General features: G+C 48.6%; 1 protein-coding gene across 1 annotated transcript in view; it reads left to right on the forward strand.

The window, feature by feature from the left end:
* The window catches only part of FAM83C (family with sequence similarity 83 member C), a 59,304-nt gene extending 38,331 nt beyond the window's left edge, over positions 1-20,973 (forward strand). Inside the window, exon 4 of the mRNA XM_019485554.2 lies at positions 19,503-20,973. Coding sequence (XP_019341099.1) covers positions 19,503-20,457 — 955 coding nt within the window. The 3' untranslated portion in view covers positions 20,458-20,973. The remainder of the gene's footprint in view (positions 1-19,502) is intronic.
* Positions 20,974-21,262: the final 289 nt, after the last annotated feature.

A 21,262-nucleotide genomic window follows, 5' to 3' on the forward strand; every position in this document is an offset into this window, starting at 1 on the left:
GCTATACCCAAGAGAAAAGCCAGGATGCCAAAGGCCCAGGATCTGATTGCATCTGGGTGTGCCTGGAGCTGTTGGGCCACCTTCCATTCAGTGACCTTCCCTAAAACTGGGAGCTTGGAAATGGGGTAACAGCTGTCTGGGAGTCAGTATTAAAAGATGAGTTCTTGATTAAGTGTCAGATGATTGCAGATTTAATGTCTGGCACCCTGCCCTCTCAGAGCAAGGCATACCACAACCGTATGGACTCATGGTCCCAATCTCCTGCAGATGGCTTTTACAAGCTGGGACAGACATGGGTCCAGTTCACAATTGGTTGCCCACATTCCCTTGAGCACATCCTCAACATAACTAGGTGACAGCAATTGAAACTGTTCCATATAAACTGGGCAAAACCAAGCTTCCCCAATCCTGAATTCTGACTCTAAAGCAAAAAAGGCAGTCCCCTATGTGAAGAAATCTCCCTCTGTCTGTCCCTGTTTAGGTCAGTCCAGCTACACCCCTTTCAAACTGCTTGCTCTTTGGTTTTAACCTGGTCACCCAGGTGACAGGACTGAATAAATTCCTGAGGGGAGTGGGAGCTTGCTGTCTTCCTCTGGCGGGCATTTTGAAAAGACAGGAGCAGAGTACCTCCAGGCTGCCTGCATGATTTTACTGTGAGTAATCCCTGAAAACTAGCTAGTAGATTAGGGCTAAGGAATTCAGACTCTTATTAAAGGGGCCTCTGAGCCCAGATTTGTAAGGTTCAATTTATTTGAAAATTGCTCAAAGTGCTTTCTCTTAAATTCCATTGTCTACCCCCCCCCCCTTTCCCCTGATGAATAAAGGTATCAGCTTACAATATGACTGGCTGTGAATTCCTGGGGGGACAGAGAGGCCTTTTTGCTCCCTTTGCTGAGCCAGCTACATTGGGCTTAGCTATCTTTGGATGCTTCAGGCTGAAAGAAGCACCCTGAAATATTACCAGTAGGCAAAGCACCCCCAAGGCTTGCAGGGTCTGTGTACCCCAGGCTATATAGAGCCCTAACGAGACCAATGCCCAGGTGTTGGCAGTGTTACCCCAGGCTTGCGGGTGTTTTCCAGAAAGGGGGGTGGTCGGCTCCCCCATTGGCTCCCCCAGGGAGACTCCTGAAGTGTGGTTTTGGGCCTGGACCAGTGAGGTGGGTGGCTCTGTGTAGTAGTGCTCCCTACTGGGCTGCCACACCCTAAATGTGCTGGATATGGGCAATTTTGTCTGTGAAGTAGGTAGAAAGTCATCACAATGGGCTGTAGATGACTGTTTCTGGGCAGAGACAACTCAGGTCTATGCTGCAATTGACTTGCAAGAGATCTAGTTTACAGGGTCCCGCATGACCTGCTCATAAATGAATTGGAGAAATGTGGGCTAGACAAAACTACTATGAGCTGGAAAGATAAGGGCCTTCAGGCACCCCGTCTTGAACTATTTGCCTCGTTGCCTGGGGCTTTGACTGGCAGACCTAATACCAACTGGTCACTGTTAAGGTTTCCTGATTGGCGGCTGAGGAGAGCAGCCTCCTTATTTACTTCTACCTGTGGCAGCAGATTTCAGGCCAGAAACCAGTTAATCTGAAGGGCTACTTTGGTAGGTCTCCCTGGATCCTGTACTATTGGTACTCTGACTCTTGACCCTGCTCTGTTGGGTTTCTGGACTGTGGCTTTTCAGAAGATCCCCTTGGACCTGGTAACATGGTGTCTGACTTCTGGCTCTGACTCCTGGTGTACCCTAACTGTGGCTCTGACTCCTGGATCACTTTGACTTTGACACTGGCTTCTGGTTCAGCCTCACCTTGGGTCTGACTCCCGGCTTCTGGGAGTCCACTGTCTGGATTTCACTTGAGTGTCAAGTGACCTTCCCAACCAGCTATGCCCCAGTCCTTACAACTAGCTAAAAAGTCACAAATAAAAGGTAATTATAAATTGATCTATGTCAGGATGGTAGGAGGTTTTGAATGGAGTTCCACAGGGGCCTGTCCTAGTCCCAATGATCTTCAATGTGTTTTTTTATTTGAATGTTGGAACAGAGAGCTTCCTGAGCAAATTTGCGAATGACATGAAACTGGGAAGGCTTGTGAACACACTGGAGGACAGGAGGACAATTCAGAAGGACCCTGACACATTAGAAAGCTGGCTAGAGCCAACAGGATGAAGTTCAGTGCTTACAGATGCAAGGTGCTACACCTTGCGATGAATAATTAAAAACACAAATACAAGATGAGTAACACATGGCTGGATAGTAGCATGGCAGAGAAGAATCTAGGAGTCTTGGTGGATCACAGAATCAATATAAGTCTGCAGTGTGATGTAGCTGCACAAAAGGTGAATGCCATTTTGGGCTGTATCAGTAGGAACATTAAGTACAAGACACAAGGTGTTAGTGCCTCTTTAGGCACTGGTTGGGTCTCATCTAGAATATTGTGTCCTGTTTTGGTTTCCACATTTTAAAAAGGACATGGAGAAGTTAAAAGGTAGAAATTAGAGGCAGGCAACAAAAATGATAAAGGCAAGTCATATAGGCTAAGTACAGACAGTCAAAAAGCCCGAGGCTGAATTGATTCAATTTTTGCAGTTTAGTCTAAGCTGTGAAGATTAACCTGAAAAACAAGACATTCACTTTTGATTCCAGAAATGTAGCCACATGCCTGCAATGGCTTGGGCCAGAAACCAGGAGGCACTAGAGCACACCTCCCCGATCAGCTGGAGTAGACAGCTTGGGCCAAAGCTAGCCTGCTCACCTTGGAGGGGCAGAGGGAGTTTTTGGGGGAGGTCTAAAGCATCCTGGGATGCTGGGGGATTGTGAGTTAACTTAAATCTGGAGAGAATCTGACACAGAAATTAAAACAAAAAAATTAACCTAAATCAGTTAAGTATGATACTACATCCATCCAGGTTTATCTTAAGCTGGTTTTGGTCATTTTGAAAGTCATTTATGTGCACTGCACTTCTGTTGTGTTACAGATCTGAACCGGTTTCTGATTACTTATACCGGTTTAGGTGTAACTTCTGTCCCTAGCCATAAAGAGAGGTTGAAAGAGGTAGGTATGTTCAGCATGCAGAAAAGGTGCTGAAGAGGAGACATGACAGCAGTATTAAAATATCTGAAGGGCTGCCATAAACACCTTTTCTCTCTTGCTGCAGAGAGGACATGGAAAAGTAACTTCAAGTTGCAGCTAAGTATGTCTAGACTGGCTATCAGGAAAAGCTTCTTCACTGTTAAAATGGCAAGGCCATGGAATAGACTGCCTAGGGAAGTTATGGAATTTGCATTATTGGAGGTGTTCGAGAAGTTGAAGAAGCATTGGTCAAGGATGATCTAGGAATAGCTATGCTATGGGTATGTCCCATGCTTCTGGGCTTTGCTTGTTGCCACATGGGACCAGGAAGGATTTTTTCCTCTCCTGTTGCTATGTCAGTGTTTTTTTTCACCTTCCTCAGAAGAATTGGGTGCTGACTGCAGCTAATGCGGATTATTTTGACTGGAGTGAGCCAGTGTTCCTACTGGGATTAAAACCTGAAGGTTCATGGTTAGAGAGTGTTGCACCTTTGCTGATGGTCAGACCAATTACTATATTTGGGGTCAGGAAGTAATATTACCCCATGGTCAGATTGGTAAGAACTGGGGGGGGAATTCCTTTGTTGTGGGGCATGTGGCCCTCTTCCTTGGATCTCAGAAGTGTATTTTAATAACACTTACAGCAGTAAGACACTGATGGCTGTTGTGTGATAGGGTTGACTGTAGTTTTAGTAATAGGTTAGACAAGGATTTGTATGGCATGATTTGGATAGGGATGAACCTACCTCAGGGAGATCAGACTACATGATCTTCAGAGGTCCCTTCCAGCCCTTCTTGTCTGTAATTCTATCTGTAGCTTCCAGTGTTTGCTTATTTTTGGAACCTTTCTGATTATGTTCTAATTTCAGGGCTGGTAGGACCTCTGTGAAATACTCTTCCTCTTTGGTTCTTTCTTTTGTGAGACAGGGGGCTTTACTAATAAGGATACCTCTCAACACTGCCTTGCCAGCATCCCATAACAGTTTTTCATCTGTTTGATCTTAATCATTTTCTCTAGCTATTTCTGAAAATTCACACACAGCCTTTTCATTCTTAGGGGATCCTGAAGCAGAGCTCTATTTAATTCCGGTGAATATTGTTTAGTTTGCCACCTGTTCCCTATTCAATTTTCATGGGAAACAATGTGGTGGTTGTGCCCACACTGTTCTCAGATATTCTTCATGCCCAGGATGCCAAGAATATTACTTGGTCTAGCTGTTTTTATGGGGACCCTGAAAGCCCTCTTTCTTTTAAACAGGGGCATTCAGACCTTTAATATTTATATAATATTTTTGTCCCATTCATTATCAGTATATATCCTTTTTATTTTTTTTAATAAAATTCCATTCTATCAGCCAAAGCCTTGCCGATATTCTTATGTTTTGTATCACCAGCAATAAGAACAAATATATTAGCTAAGTCTACCTTAACCTCTGTACAATGTAAGAAATAAAGAACATCTATGCTATGATTTGGCCTAGTTGTAACAGCTGTATTATTTTTTGCTCTCTATGTATCCATTCTAGGTTTAAAATTAATTCAGTTAAACAGAATCCCTGATCCACCCTCTTTCTCCATTCTTATTATTTATCCTGTCTAATTTCTCACTGTGGCAGGGCACTTGTGGTGCCTGCCACTTTAAGGGCTAAGCCAAACAGTCAGCAGGAGCTTGATTATAGTGGCCGATTTAGAACTCTGCCTGCCTGTAAACAGAGCAGTTCCCTGCTGGCAGGCCAGGCCAGGCCAGGCAGAAACACTGCCTGGCTGCAAGGCTGTATGGAACATCTTGGAGGTACGGGCAGGAGCTTAAGGGGATAGTTTGGAAGCTCCTGGTCCTGGGCATGACCTAAAACTGCACCCTGCCAGGAGTGGGTGGTCTAATGGGGTTCCCAGTGGTGCTGGAGCCCCCAGGAAATACCAGGCCAGTTACCACCCTAGCAAAAGGTGGGTTGGTGTGCCTTAGCCCCTAGCCCCCACAGTACTGTGGGTACAAGGGGGCAAGGCATGGCTATGCCCCCCTGAGCCCAAGGAGGGTGTAAGACCCAGACGGGGCCAGGGATGGCTACAGCCACCAGAGCTCCCACCAGGGAGGGAAGCCCCATGGCCCTGGTGAGGGCCCGGTAAGGGGGAAATCAGAGGACTGGGAGCCCAGTATGTGTGTGTGAGTGGATAGAGTTGCCCTGGGAGGGGCCAGGGCAAGCTTGGACCTGGTTGGGTAATTGGCTGGCCACTACCCTGGTGAGGGTTGTGAGAGAGGTGAGGAGGTGGGTGGTTGGCCTAGAACAGGTGGGTGGGCCAATGGCAGACCATCCCTGAGAGAGCCCCCTGTTACACTCACCCACTTGGATCTCCAAAAAATCCAGATTGTTATACCCTTTACTCCTTTCTCCTTTTCTGAAATGTGGAGTTTCACCTTAACCCTCAAACAATTAGGGACATCTAATTACGCTGTTAAGAATAGCTTTTGTGCAGAGCAGAGCTAGGCATGTTTGGTCAGGTGCCCCGAGCTGACCACTTCTACTTTTGCTGCTGGCTTTAGCTAAGGACCCACTGTTCAGGGTCCCCGACCACTGCAGCTGAGTTAAGTCCAGGGCACCACCACCCTGGGCTTGCAAGAGATGCAAAAGAAAGTTAAACAAATAAACTGCCACTTAGCTTTTTGCTGGTTTCATGCCTCTGGCTTGCTTAGGCTTCTCCCAGGGTTCACTTGCACTGTAGTCAGGGCCTGCAGGGCTTGTGCAAACGAACAAAAGAGAAGTCTTGCTTAGAGCCCCTCCTTGTGGCTGCTAGACCTTGGCTAACCCCAGGTTTCAGGCATTCTTGCTCCTTAGGATTCAGAGTGACCTAGAGTTAAATTGGAGGATTGGGCCAAAAGTAATCTCATGAGATTCAAGAAGGACAAATGCAAAGTACAAGCTGGGGGCTGACTGGCTGGGCAGCAGCTCTGCAGAAAAGGATATGGGGGTTACAGTAGAGAATAAGCTGTGTATGAACTAACAGTGTGCCCTTGTTGCCAAGAAGGCTAACAGTATACTGGGCTGCATTGGTAGCAGTGTTGCCAGAAGGGCAAGGGAAGTGATTATTCCCCTCTATTCAGCAATGGTGAGGCCACTTCTAGAGTATTGTGTTAAGTTTTGGGTCCATCACTACAGAAAGGATGTGGAGAAATTGGAGAGAGTCCACTGGTGGGCAACAAAACTGGTTTGAGGGCTGGGGGATATGACTTATGAGGATAGGCTGAGGGAGCTGGGCATATTTAGTTTGGAGAAAAGAGGACTGAGAGGGGATTTAATAACAGCTTTCACCTACCTGAAGCGGGGTTCAAAAGTGGATGGAGCTAGACTGTTCTCAGTGGTGGCAGATGACAGAACAAGGAGCAACAGTCTCAAGTTGCAGCAAGGGAAGTTTAGGTTAGATATTAGGAAGACTTTTCTTACTAGGAAGGCAGTAAAACACTGGAAAAGTTACCAGAGAGGTGGTGGATAGGGCTGTGCGAAGCTTCGGTTCCTGATTTGATTTGGCAAAGATTCGGCACAATTCAGTGGCTGAATCACCGAATCAAATTGGAGGACCCTTTAATTTCTCTGAATCGACTTGGAACCCTCCAAATCGATTTGGCAATTCTGACATAGATACAGCTTTAAATGTTTTTTCTACATACTTCTAGGTAACAGGGGCCCTGAACACTGCGGTGCTGGGGCAGATGCAGCATCCCACAGAAGCATGGGGGGCTCCCCAGCATGCTCGGCAGCAGACCTGGGTCTGCTGTGGGACACTCCTTCTGCCCAGCATCACAGTGATCATGAGCCACGTTGCTACCTCAAGGTATGTAGAAAAAACTTTTAAAGCTGTGCCTGTGTCCGAATTGCTGATGCTCTGAATCAGCATCGAATCTTCAGATTCAGCTGAATCAAATCGAGGACAGTGATCCGAATCAACCAATCAAATCACTGTCCGTGATTCAGGCCAAATCCAAATCAAATAGAGCCTGTTTCGCACACCTCTAGTGGTGGAATCTTCATCTTTGAAGGTTTTCAAGACCCAGCTAGAGAAAGCTTTGGCTGGGATGATCTAGTTCGGGCTGGTCCTGCTTTGAGCAGGGGGTTGGACTAGATGACCTCCAGAGGTCCCTTCGAACCCTAATTTTCTATGATTCTATGATTATGGTCTTGCTTCTTGCCACCTTTGGGCAACTTATGGGCAAGTTGGCCAGGGTTGCCAACTGCCCATAAATTTATAGATGGATTATAAAAAAACAAGCCTAAAAATGCCTGTCTGTAAAATCCAAAGAAAAATGAGTTGTCCTTAAAAATAGTAAGCAACTGAAGATTGAGTGTAGGTCCCTCATCAGAGGCAAGTATTAAAGGACAGAAGATCAGAGCAGCAGCAGCATCTGGGGTGCAGACAGAAGTGCAGCTCCCTGCTGTAACTGAGAATGCTTTGCAGGAGGCATTCTGAGTTGCTCAGATACCCTGGAACAAACAGTTAATTGTTCATTCCAGGGGGCAGGGGAATCTAGCTGCTGGCTGCAGCCTATTTCCCCTAGCAACGGCCCCTGGTCCCTGTGAGGCTGCAAAATTTTCAGAATGGGAGGGGGGAAATGGAGTATAGGGAGTTCATCCTAGGGTTCCTCAGCTGGCATTAGAGGGTGGGGTGGGTGAAATGGAGCCCCCCCAGCAGGGGCTGAAACCCCTCCAGACTGAACTTCCTTGACTCCCTTTCCCCCCCTCCCATTTTGAAAACAGTGACAGGCTGGCAGGCAGTGCAGATTGAAGTTACACACTGTTTTGAAACATCTTCATCTGACCCCTCATATAATAAGGGTTCTGGTTTTCACCTGATCAGCCATTTTTGAAGCTGTCTGCAGCCATGTGCTTGTGTTTGGTCATGGCTATAAACTGTTTTCTGTGTCCAGATTAGGTAAAAATTATCACTTCTGTCTGCACCTGTGGTGTTTGAGCAGTAAGTGGGAGTGTAGTGCCCTGCAGGAAGCATCCTCTCAGGACTCTGTAGCTATAGCCTTTTCCCCCTCCAACAATGTGCTCATGTTGCATCCCTGCCTATAACACTGCTGTGACAGGTAGGCAGGCAGTAGACCTGTAGGCAGATGGAGTTGATGCTGAGTGGAAAGGCAAGGGCCAGCAGGGGTAAGGCTGGGGGATGGGTTGGGGAGGAGCAGCACAGTGTAGGGTGCAGTCAGTGGAATCATGGTGTGGAGTGAGAAGTGGACCCCTGGAGAGGAGGCAGCCCAGTATAAAACCACTGCTGCAATCAAGCAGTGCTGTCAACCCAAGAATTTGTTTTTAACTGATAATCTACAAACTTCTTATTGACAACCAATTTTTTTGTACTATGGTTAGTGTTAAAAATTGAAATGGAACCCCCCCTTGTCCAGGGTTTCACAGAAGTGTTACGTTTACATTATGTGAAACATACCAGTAAAAATATAACTAAAAAATATTTGCTCATCAATAAAAAGTTTACAGATTTTCAATTAAAAAAAAAATGATTTGGTTGGCAACCCAGGTTCAGTTTGTCTAGAATTTTACATTCTTCCTTTTACTGCTTTATAATATACCACTGTTCTTGATGTATAAAGACAAGGTGAAAAGGGAAGTCCCATCTGTGCATTATATTTACTGTTCTGAGAGATGCTGTGGTTTCACTTGCTTTCTTCCTTATCCTTAATGTAGCCTGTGACAAGTTTTGAAACAGACCCTTTGACTAGAGAGGGCTTTGGTGAGAAATCAGATCTCCAAAATCCTCTGTGGAAGTGAAGTTTTTGGTAAGCTTAAAGCAAAGACGGTTCAGAAATCTCTTGCCTTCTTCAGAATCTGCTGCTTTTGTTCAAAACAGTGCAATTGCAGTATCATGCCCCTAGGTTTGTTTGAGTTGAAAGGAGGGTGTATAGAGCTCTTTTTATAAAGGTTGTTGCCTTAGTTTCTAGCTGTTGGAAGGGGTGGAGGGGCTGCTTTAAATATTCTGCTGGATCTTCCTTCTGCATGTCTTCTAGGAGCTTTCTGAGTCCTAAGTTATGGCTTTTATTGTGATTTTTCTATGTCCTCAGTTTTTTTCTCTGCAAGCTCCTTTTCTTTTTTTCATCCTTTTATTTTGCAGATTTTCATTCTGATTGCAGGGTCCCGTGTCCTCTTCTTCTCTGCCCCCCCCCCCCCCGTTATCTTCTGGTCTCTGACCCTACCAACAATATCTTCAGTCTCTGCTTTAATTTTAGAAATCTTTCCCTCCACTGAGTATTTTAGAGACCTGACTTCTGAAGTTAACTTACCAAAGTCTTAGCTGGTCAAAGGGTCTCTCTTTTTCTTTTTTTTCTCTTTCTCCTTCTCTGCTCTGCTTCTTCTGTTTCCTCCTGCAGCAGACACCTCTAATTCTGCAGGCCCTTTGAACTGCTCTGAATGAAGATCTCCCAGAAAGTTTTTTTCTAGGGAAGTAGCTTTGCAAGTGAATCCCTTCGCATGGGGTCTGCATTACACAAATGGGGAGACTGCTGATCTCTGACCCCCTTAGTCTGCAAACATTGCTTTTCGGAAATTATGCCATCTGCCCCTTGGAGCTCTAGCTTCAGGTAGCCATTTTCTCCACTGACATCATATGACACCATGCCCTACCAAGTCCCCAAACATTTTTAAGTGTAAAATTGCACAACTAAGACACTAATCTATTTTACCCTGTGAAGTGAAGTCCTCTCCATGGACTGCCACCATGACTAGGAGTCTTGCTTATAAGGTTCATCCCTCTCTTCATCTGCCATGCCTTGATCTTGAGTATTAGTAGGAGGATCCTTGGACATTCACGGAAATCCATGTAAGCTGCACAGAAAGGTGACATCTGGGGCTCCGCCTCCCTTCACACCTCTTCCACACGCCACTCGGTTATTAAGCTTGGATCTGCTCTCCAACCTCTAGGGTGAGGTATTCCCTGCATTTTGCCAGTGGCTCTTAACCCTGAATTGTGATGCAGTGTGTCAGTTTGGGTCGAGATGTTAAGACAGCAGTACACTCCTCAAAGACCATCAAACACTCTATCAAAAACCACTGGAAGGAGCACTACTGAAAGCTCCTGGATCATGAATTGATGATGACAGATGAAATGGTCATATCCATCCTGTGGCATCCAATAAGGGAAACACGTGCCAGTCCACCAATCTCTGAAGAAGTCCACCAGGCAATAAGATAGATGAAGAACAACAGCCCGTTTGGCCCTGATGTCATACCAGCTGAATTCTTCAAAGTTGGTGGGGAAATGAGGACCAACAAGCTCCACACACTGTTTCTCAAAATCTGGAACACTGAGGAAATGCCCACTGACCGATCTAAGGAATGTCAATATTAAAAAGGGGAATAAGTTTGATTTGTGGAAACTGTCAAGGTATTACCCTCCTCTCCATTGCTGGGAAGATCTTTGCTCGAATTCTGCTGAACCGACTGCTCCCTCTTTCCGAGGAAATCCTTCCCAAGTCTCAGTGCGGCTTCAGACCATTGAAAGGCACTATGGACATCATTTTTCCCGGCAGATCCAGGAAAAAAATGCCAAGAACAACACCAGGAACTGTATATGGCCTTTAATGATTTGACCAAAGACTTCAATTCCGTTGACCATGAGGCTGTATGGAAGATCTTATCAAAGTTTGACTACCCAGGGAAATTTATCACCATCCTAAGACTCCTTCATGACAGGGTGACTGCCTCCATCCTATGCAGTAGCTCCACTATGGAGCCCTTTGCAATTCAAACTGGTGTCAAGCAGGGCTGCATGATGACACCATTTTAATCTTCCATCTTTCTTGTGGTCATCACGATGCTCATCTGTGACTGTCTGCCACATGGCATCAGCATTAAGTAAGTACAGGATGGATGGGAACTAGGACTGTCAAATGATTAAAAAAATTGATTGCAATTAGTTGCACAATTAAAAAAAATTAGTTGCAGTCAATTGTGATTTTAATCACACAGCTAAAAACTCAAAATTATGTAGGTACTTTGTATGGTTGGGGGTGGGGGTGGGGTGTGCTTAGAAATTTGTGAAGGTGTGGGGGGCTGTGGGTGTGTTTGGGGGGGTTTGGAGCCTGGGGAGTGGGGGCCCTTGCATGCCCTGGCAAGATGTGGGATACTGTGGGTCAGGAGTGAGGGGCAGCAGCAGAGCTGGGGGGGCTGTGGCTTGGGGCCTAGGGTGGGTCATAGAACAGAACCGTGGTCCAGGCACAGGGGTGGCATGGCTCCTGCTGCTGTGCGCATTCCTGTGGGAGGCATGAGAGGCACATGCCCCCCAGATTTGTGTACGGGGTGGAGGCGGGCTGTGGGCTTGGGGCTCTGTGGCCCGCTGCTATACCGGGCAGGCAGGGGACATGAAGCATAGCCAACATGTGGCTCCCAGGGCAAAGGCAGCAGGGTGCAGACAGCCCCAGCTCGCAGCCCACCTCCACCCCACGTCTAAATCTGGGGGCATGTGCCCCTCCATCCTATGACCCACCCCAGCCCTGGGGGGCCCCATTTGCCCCTGCCCCTAACCCTGCCCCACTCCCTCCCTTACCAGGGGGCCCTTGATCTGCCCCTCCTCACCTTCCCTTCCCTATGCCTCTTCTTTCCCACAGACTTACCTGTTCGGGGGTGCTCTACACGCTGCTGGGCTGCGTTCCTGCCTGCATGCAGGATGCAGCTGCTTGTCTGTGTCTATGCGCACTCCTCCCTCTCCCCCCGAAGTAGCCCAAACCCACACCCAGGCTGCCCTGCAGTTCTCTGCACTGCCACCGCTGCCCTGCTGGGTGGCCTGGAGGCAGTGGTGATGGCAGTGGAGCGAAGCCCAGGCATGGGCTCCAAAACCATGAGTGTAATTAATGTAATGCATTCAAAAAATTAACATGAACACTAATTAATGCATTAATCACACATGTTAACCATGATTAATTGACAGCCCTATGGAAACCTTTTCAATCTCTCCCACCTCTGTGTCAAAATCAAAGTTACTCTGGTTTTGATTGTGGAACTTCATAGTTGGTAGGGTCAGAAGGGACCTGAGCAGATCATCAGGGATCCTGGTTTTCTCTGATTAAAAAATTGCAAATTCTCTGGTTAAAAACCCAAAATCTGTGATAAAAATTAAAGGCCCCCCCACAGCCCCTCCCAGTGCTGCTGGTGCCCCACACTTCCCCTCCGCAGTCTCAGCAGCCCTCCTGATGCCCCTCGCAACAGCCCCCCAGACCCACAGACATGCAGACACAGACACTGACACCCACCCCAGCAGGTAAGTGTGTGTGGGGGGAAGGAGCAGGGCAGGGTGGGGGAAAGGGAAGGTGCTGGCGGGGTAGATCAAGAAGTGGGGAGTGTCCCTGTGCCCACTCCCAGAAGCAGGGCCGGGGGGTTGAGGGCAGGGGTGCCACTCGGTGGGCCACACACATGCCGGCTGGCCTGACAGGAGGTTTGCACATGGAGGCCGCCACCGCAACTCTACCACTGCACCCTGCGCTATCATCCCACAGCCACCTGAATGGCTTTATGGGCAAGTGGCGCAGGGTGTGACAGCAGCAGTGCAGTGGCAACCACCGTGTGTGGGCCATATATGTGCGGCCTGGCCGGGGGGTGAAACAGGGGGCTTGCATGCAGCAGCATGCCCCACAACCAGCTGCACAGCTCCATGGTGGTGTGGGGTGGTGGCAGCTGCATGCAGGGTAGGGGGGCTTTGTGGGCAAATGCTGCCACTGCGGAGCCATGCCCTTCACCCCTGGATCCTAGAGGTAAGTGGGGCTTGGGGGCTGTGGGACAGGGCTGGGGAAGATGGTTGGGGGCTGAGGGACCCGGGGGGTGCTGCCAGCCCCAGGCAGCACATTGCAGCTGGGAGCAGGGCCAGGGAGTGAGGGCAGGGGTGCCCCTTTGTGGGGGCCTTTGCGGGCAAGTGATACGGGGGGGGGGCAGTGTGATGGTGCCCACCATGTGTGGGCTGCACACATAACACCTGCCCGGGGGAGGGGGAGAGAGAGACTGGCATGCAGCCAGAGCACAGCTCCGTGGCCGATGCTGCAGCCAGGGCAAGGGATGGAGGTGCGGGGGTTGGGAGTGTGGGGGGGCTTGGGCTTGCATGCAGCAGTCGCTGCCACTTACTTAGAGACCTGTGATGGTGGTGACTGCCACTGCCTCCAAAACTTCCCTACTGCTGCTGCGGAGCTCTGCCCAGAGCTGTACGGCCGGCCGTCGGGCAGCAGCGGCAGCATGGTGGTGGCTGGGCGGCACGCAGCCATCCCCACCACCACCTGGCGCCGCGCTGCTGCTGCCAGCTACACAGCTGCTAGCACAGGTCTGCAGCGGCAGTGGGAGGTTGTGGAGGCAGTCGCAGTCCAGGCTGGCACAGGCAGCTGCTGCCACTTGCCCGTGGGGCTGCCTGTGCCAGCGGTGATGGCCGCTGCATAGAAAATGTCTCACTGCTGCCATGGAGCCGTGCTCGGAGCTGTGTGGCAGGCGGCAGCAGCACGGCGCGGTGGTGGGGCTGGGAATGGCTGCATGCTGCCCAGCTACCACCACACTGTGCTGCACCGCTGCCCGCACAGCTCTGAGCATGGCTCCGCAGCAGCAGCAGGAGGTTTTCTATGTCTCCAAAACCTCCCGCTGCTGCCTTAGCCCCCAACTATCTTCCCCAGCCCCAGGTTTTCTATGCAGCAGCCATCACCACTGGCACGAGCAGCCCCACAGGCAAGTGGCAGCGGCTGCCCGTGCCAGCGGTGACTGCTGCTGCGTACCGAACCTCCCACTGCTACCTTGGAGCTGTGCTCGGAGCTGTGTGGCCAGCGGCAGTGGCACAGCGTGGGGTGGTGGTGGCCAGGTGGCGCACAGCCATTCCCAGCCATACCACCCTGCACTGCTGCCGCTGGCCACACAGCTCCGAGCATGGCTCCACAGTGGCAGCGGGAGGTTTTGGAGACAGCGACCATCCCCGCTGTCATGGGCCTCCAGGTAAGTAGCAGTGCCGTGTGCAAGCCCAAGCCCCTGCCCTCCCCACCACACCCACATCCCTTGCCCTGGCTGTAGTGTCGGCCACATGCCAGCCTCCTTCTCCCCTTTCCCTGGGCAGGCAGCCGAGCGGCATGTGTGGGCCACACACATGGCGGGCACCACCACACTGTGCCTGACATCGCTTTCCCACAAAGCCCCCACAGAGGGGCACCCCTGCCCTCACCCCGGCCTTGCTCCCAGGTGCAATGTGCTGCCTGGGGCTGGCAGCACCCCCGCTCCCCCAGCCCCCAACTATCTTCCCCAGCCCAGCCCCGCAGCCCACTTACCTTCATGCTCCGGGGGCGAAGGGTGAGTCTGAGCCTGAGCCAGGCCTTGGCTGCCTCAGAGGCTCAGGCCCCACCCTCCCCCCTCTCCCTCCCCCTCCAGCCAGGGCTGGGGCTTTCCCACCTTTTTTGCAATTGGCTCCTGCAGGCTGGAGCTGTGGCAGCCTGCAAGAGCTCTTTGCAAAAGCAGAAATCCGTGTTTTCTCTGAGAAAAACTGGGAATCCGTGGCTTTCTCCGTCTTTCTGTGGGAAACAGAAAACCCAGATCCCTGCAGATCATCAAGTCCGACCCCCTGCCATGGGCAGGAAAGAATACTGGGGTCAAACGACCCTGGCTGGGTGGTTGTCTAGCCTCCTTTTGAAGACCCCCAGGGTAAGAGCGAGCACCACTTCCCTTGGAAGTTCGTTCCAGATCCTAGCCACCCTGACTGTGAAATAGTGTCTCCTGATGTCTAGCCTGAACCTACTGTCAGTCAACTTATGGCTGTTATTCCTTGTAAATCCTGCTGGTGCTCGGGGAAACAGGGACTCCCCCATTGCCTGCTGGTCCCCCTTGGCCAGTTTATATACAGTCACCAGATCCCCTCTCAGCCTTCTCTTGTGGAGGCTGAACAGGTTCAGGTCCCGTAGCCTCCCCTTGTAGGGCCTGCCTTGCTGCCTGATCATGCGAGTAGCCCTCCTCTGGACCCTCTCAATGCTGGCCACATCCCTCCTGAAGTGCGGCACCCAGAACTGGACGCAGTACTCCAACTGTGGCCTGACCAGTGTCACATAGAGGGAGAGGATCACCTCCTTGGACCTGCTTGTGATGCATCTGTGGATGCATGATAAGGTAGTTAGCTTTCCTGACTGCGTCCTCACATTGGCAGCCCATGTTCATCTTGGAGTCAATAGTGACTCCAAGATCCTTTTCTGCCTCTGCACTGACAAAAAGGGAGTTCCCCAGCCTGTAGGTATGCTGCTGGTTCTTCCTCCCCAGGTGCAATACCTTGCGCTTATCAGTGTTGAAACCCATCCTGTTCTCATGCACCCACCCCTGTAAGCTGTCTAGATCTAGTTTCAGCCTGTCCCTTTCTAGCGTGCCCACTTGTCCCCACATCTTAGTGTCATCTGTGAATTTGAACAAGGTGCTTTTCACCCCCTTGTCCAAGTTGCTGATGAAGATGGTGAACAGTGCGGGCCCGAGGACCAAGCCCTGCAGAACCCCACTGCCCACATCCCTCCAGGTCAAAAATGACCCATCCACCACCACTCTCTGGGTGCGGCCCTCCAGCCAATTTGTGACCCATCTGACTGTGTAGGCATCGACACCACAGTTGCCTAATTTTTTTAATGAGAATGGGGTGAGAGACAGTGTTGAAGGCCTTCCTAAAGTCCAGAAAGACTATGTCCACTGCGACACCTGCATCCAAGGCTTTTGTGACCTGGTCGTAGAAGGCCACCAGGTTGGTTAACAGGACTTGCCTCTAATGAACCCATGTTGGTTGCCCCTAAGCATAATCTCCTCTGATGGTCCCTTGCAGGTGTGCTCCTGGATAATTTTCTCAAAGAGCTTCCCCAGGACCAAGGTAAGACTAACAGACCTATAGTTTCCTGGGTCCTCCTTCCTCCCTTTTTTGAAAATGGGGACCACATTGGCCCTTTTCCAGTCCTCCGGCACCACACCAGAGCACAACGAGTGCTTGTAAAGCTGTGCCAGGGGTCCTGCGATGACCTCTGCTAATTCCCTCAGTACTCTGGGGTGGAGATCGTCAGGACCAGCTGATTTAAATACATCCAGTCCCTCCAGAAGTTCCCTGACTAGGTCCTCACTGACCCTGGGCCTGGCTGCGCCTCCCCAAGGTCTGTCGGGGATCCCTGTGGGGGGATGACCCGGTCCCTGCTCAGAAAAATGGAAGCAAAGAAATTGTAAAAAAGGTTAACTTTGTTGTCTGGTGCGACCACCAGATTTTCTAGTGTGTCCTGCAGAGGCCCCACGTTACCCAGTACCTTCTTTTTACCCGCTATGTATTTAAATAAATCCTTTTTGTTATCTTTGATCCGGGTCGCTAGTCCCAGTTCCGTCTCTGCCTTAGCCTTCCTAACAGCCCTCCTACAATCGCGAGCAATGAAGGCATAATCCTCCTTGGTGATGGCCCCTCCCTTCCATTGGGTGTACGCCTCCTTTTTAGCTTTGAGGCGTTCCTGGATGCTTTTGGTGAGCCATGGGGGCTTTTGAGCACTCTTGCCCCTTTGATCGGCATTGGGATTGTCACCCTTTGGGCTTGGAAGATCATCTCCTTAAAGAACAACCACTCTTCCTGGACTCCCAACTCCCCTCCACTCCGGGACCTCAGTGCCTCCCCAACTAGTCTCCGTACCTAATTGAAATCCACCCTCCTGAAGTCCAGAGCTGCTGCCTTGCTGCAGCCCTTTGACACCCTGTGCTGGATGGTGAATTCCAGTAGGCAATGATTGCTATTGCCCAGGTGGTCGAGAACCCATAGCCCCCTCACCAGGTCGTCGCCCGTGGCCAGGACCACGTCCAACAAGGCATTTCCCCTGGTGGGACTCTGCACCTCCTGGGTTAGATGGAGGTCCTGTAACTCGGCTAGGAACCTACGTGGGTGGTCAGACCTGGCTGACCGCTCTTCCCAGCAGATGTCTGGGTAGTTTAGGTCACCCATGATGACCACGTCTCTTAACTGCCTCTGCGAGTTGACCTGAGAATTCCCGGTCCAGCTCTTCCCTCTGGTTGGGTGGCCTGTAGTAGACCCCCACCATTAAGTCCCTTTCCCCCCCCGATCCCCTTGTATTCTGACCCAGAGCACTTCAGTCTGCCCCTACTCTGACCCAGTGCTGTTTCTTCAGTACTCTGATGATTGTGCTGGCGCTGTACATAGAGGAGGACCTGCAAATGGCTCTTAACTGCTTCTCTCAAGCATAGCAGTGGCTAGGAATGACCCTTAACATTGAAAATACCAAGGTGCTTCACCAGCCTGCTCCAAGCCAATCAACTCCTCCCACAAAGATCCTCATTGACAGACAGGAGCTGGAGAATGTTGAACACTTTGCATTCTTCTGCAGCTATCTCTCAAACAAGGCCAACATCCACAAGGAGATCCCATATAGGATCCGATACTTCAGCTCTGCCTTAGGAAGATTGAATCATCATGTGTTCAATGATCATGACATCAGGACTTGAACAAAACTCCTACTATATGGTAATCCCAACTCTTCTCTATGGTATGAAGCTTGGGTTACCTACAGAGACCCCCTGAAAACCTGGAACACCATCACCAGCGCTACCTTCAGAAGATCCTTGGCATATAGTGGGAGGACTGTCACATGCATACATGAAGACACTGGTATTTTACCACCATCAGTATGGAATAACTAATTATTCAACTTCAGCTGTGGTGGACAGGTCACTGTGGCCATGTGTAGATGAAACAAGAGGTGTATGTGCACAACACTTTAAAGCAGGCTAAATGTTTTTGCACCACTTTAATGGTGTCAGTGTTTGCATGCCTTGGCGGCGTGTTGCGCAATAATTCCAGCCACTGTAGGAAATTTGGCGTTGTAATGTGTCTTAAATGACTTGGGGTGCAGCAAACTAAAACTCCTTCACGGAGTTTTAGTTTGCTGCCCCTACAGCTGCAGAGTGAAGCACTGGGCTCTGTGCAGCTCCATGGCTCTGGAGGCAGCCTGACAGCAGCCCAGGAAACCAGCTATGCCCAAGAAAAGTGGTGAGCCTGATCTTCCCCCCCAGAACCTGCCTGCCTGAGCTGCATGGGGACCCAGTGCTTCCCTCCGCGGCTGTGGTGCCCCCTGGAAATGCCTGACCCGGGTGCCTGTGGGTGGGTCCCATCTGGGGTGGGGGGGGGGGGGCACCATGGAGGGAAGCACCAGCCCCGCCTGGCCCCCACAGCCCAGGGATTGATCTGCTTGCTAGCAGCTCACCCTCCCCTCCCCGCCGGACAGGCAGGTAAGTCAGCAGAGTGTATGCACAACACGGGTGTTTAATCAGCCCTAAATTGAAGCGGTGTTTTTTAAAACCCACTGCTTCAATTTAGGGCCCCCGTTTCATCTACACATGCACTGTTTGTGCATGCCTGATGTATGCATACCAAAACAACTGCTATACTCCCAACTCAGCCAAGGACAAAGGACATGTTGGGGGCTAGAGGAAATGCTTCAAGGACACCCTCAAGGTGAACATTAACAAGTGTGGTACTGACGCCAGAAACTGGGAAAAACTAGCCTTGGACAGGGCTACATGGCGATACTTTGTGAGAGAAGGTACATCTCACTTTGAAGAAAACCATCTTACCCTGGAGGCAGAAAAATTATAGAAATTGAAGGAAAGGAAACAAGACTGAGAAATTCGTGGTTTGACCTTCCCTCTAACCACCCCTATAGTGTTTGCCAGAGAGTCTGCAGCTCTAGGATTGGCCTTCCTAGGCATCAGTGGATTTATTTACAGCCCATTACTTGATATATGGAAATGATCATCCTCAACTGTGAAGGATTGCTGATGACAATGACGATAGTGAAGTAGGTGGATAATCTAGATCTATCAGTAGGGAACTGATTAGATGATTTAAATTCTTTTAAATGTCTAAGTTGTGTTCCTTTATATTAGCTAGGTCTTAACATTTGGTTCATTTTTCCTCAAGAATTAAATTTGATTTTAATTAAGCATCACATTTTAATATAGCTTTACCTTAGACAAATGGGGATTAGAATGTTAGAACACGTTAGAAAAATGGGATGATTGTGTTCCTTCCATTCTGTTGAAAGCACAAGAAAGTGGGCCAAATACATACATAGTGTATGTGGCTTTTTCTCCCTTGCAGCTAAATGGATTTGATCGTACTATGTAAAGAGTGTTTGTAGCTGGTATCTGGAAGAGACTTTCCATTTCAGGATTTTCTGTTTATGTTCACATACAGTTTATTAAAAGAATGAATCCAAAGGCAATACTGAATTCTGTACCACAGTTCAATGACTAATATGATTATTTTACATAAATTTCATTATGCTCAACATAACATAATTGAATTTAACATACTGTAAATATGACATACTATAAAACATAGATCATTGAAACCTTAAACTGGTACTAAATACCTTCCTCTACTGACCTTTGCCATGCTGAAATTTCTGTTGCAGGTTCACCTGGCTTTGCAGCCAAGTTCACACCAGCCTGGTGACACATTTCCAAGGCCAAATTGTTGCAGATTTTGACAGAGAGTTCCGATGTTTGTATGCAGAATCCATGCCTGTGACTTGCTTCTCTGTCCCTGACACTGGAATCCACACTTCTTCTCACAGTACCTCCTGGAATGTCCAATCTCTCTTAAAACCTACTCAAATGAATGAAACTGAAAATTCCAGCCCCTCAAGTAGCCTCTCAAATGCAAGCATCACAACCATAAAGTTGTCTCCTTTTCTGCAGAGATTCACATACAATGAATGTCAGGAAAAGCAAAATCTGGTTCCTGGTTTCATTAGTGAAAAAAGAAAAGAAGCTATGATACCTGGTAGCCCCAAATTGGATTGGAAACCATCGGACACTAGTCACAGCATTTCAGCTGACCTCACATCTATGCTATATAATAAGACTCATCTCATGACAGGTAGGGCACCCTTGCAGTTGGACTCTCCCCCCATATTAAGTTTTTATGAATATAGTCATCCACAAAATGAGACACTGGGTACAACTAACATTGACCAGTTGTGCCATGACTCTGCTATAAGACACAGACTGAATTCAAGACTACTCCCTGAGAATTTTGTTACAGACAGAGCAATTGCTAAGGAGAAAGGGCCCAATGCTGTTTCCAATGCTCTGTCAGTAGAAAACAGCATCAACATGCATAAGGATGAGAAAAGACAGACTCTTGGTCACAGTAAACTTGATCTAATTATCCAGTACAACCAGTTAAAAAGAGAAAAGATGGCTACAGTTCCAGACTCTGATAGACTTGATGATGTGCCAATACAAAATGACAGCAAAATAATCAAGGATGACAAAAGAATGACTCTTGGACACAGTAAGCTAGATCTGATCACCAAATATAACAAATTAAAATCAAAGAAAATAGGTAGTCGATTTGGGTTTTAAACTGTTTTTTGTGGCCCTTGCAACGTTGGCTGATCTCATTTACATGGTGACAAACACATACTTTTCTCTGGTTGTTTTTTCTCATGGCACTTTGAAATCAAATTCAAAACACAGTTGCCAAGTCCTTAATTATATTTGATGTAAAAGGAAGCCTGATGCCAGTTCTTAATTTCTTATATTTAGAGAGGTCAGATTTTACTGAAAGTGTATGAAAAGGGCCAGCAACTAATATTAGAATGTTGGTCACAAGATCACTTTGTGAGTGACAAGATGAAAAAACGTAGACTTCTTTTACTCCTTATAAAAAGGACTACTGTCCCCCAAACTTTATTTAAAAAAAATAATTTGAAGCTACTCTGTATATTTCTTTAACTGATTCTGTTTGGTGACTAACTAAGCTTCTTGTTATATCTAGAGAAGTGTTATATAGGAATTCCTTATCAACTTGCTGAAAACAATGGGGAAAGTCATATTGCACACTACATAAAAAAATAAAACTTACAACTGAAAATATCAGCATCCAGTCATGTGTCAGTGCATGTATTAGAGAAATGGGGAACTAAAGGAGTAAATATGCGAGCATGTATGGACATCTTTGTGTTCTGCCATTTTATTTCCTGCTGTTACATGCTCTAGTTTCTAGTGGAAATAATTCAGTGCTACAATGCTGTACGAGGGAGCTAGGTTCTGAAAGAATTTCCAGCACATAGTGGTTTCAAAACAGCTACAGCTGCATACTCTGTAGAAGAGTCACAACTTATGACTTTCCACATGATGATTCTTGTGGTTCATTGTATTAAGATAC

The sequence above is a fragment of the Alligator mississippiensis genome, chromosome 9 (assembly GCF_030867095.1).
Source record: "Alligator mississippiensis isolate rAllMis1 chromosome 9, rAllMis1, whole genome shotgun sequence".
Lineage (NCBI taxonomy): Eukaryota > Metazoa > Chordata > Crocodylia > Alligatoridae > Alligator > Alligator mississippiensis.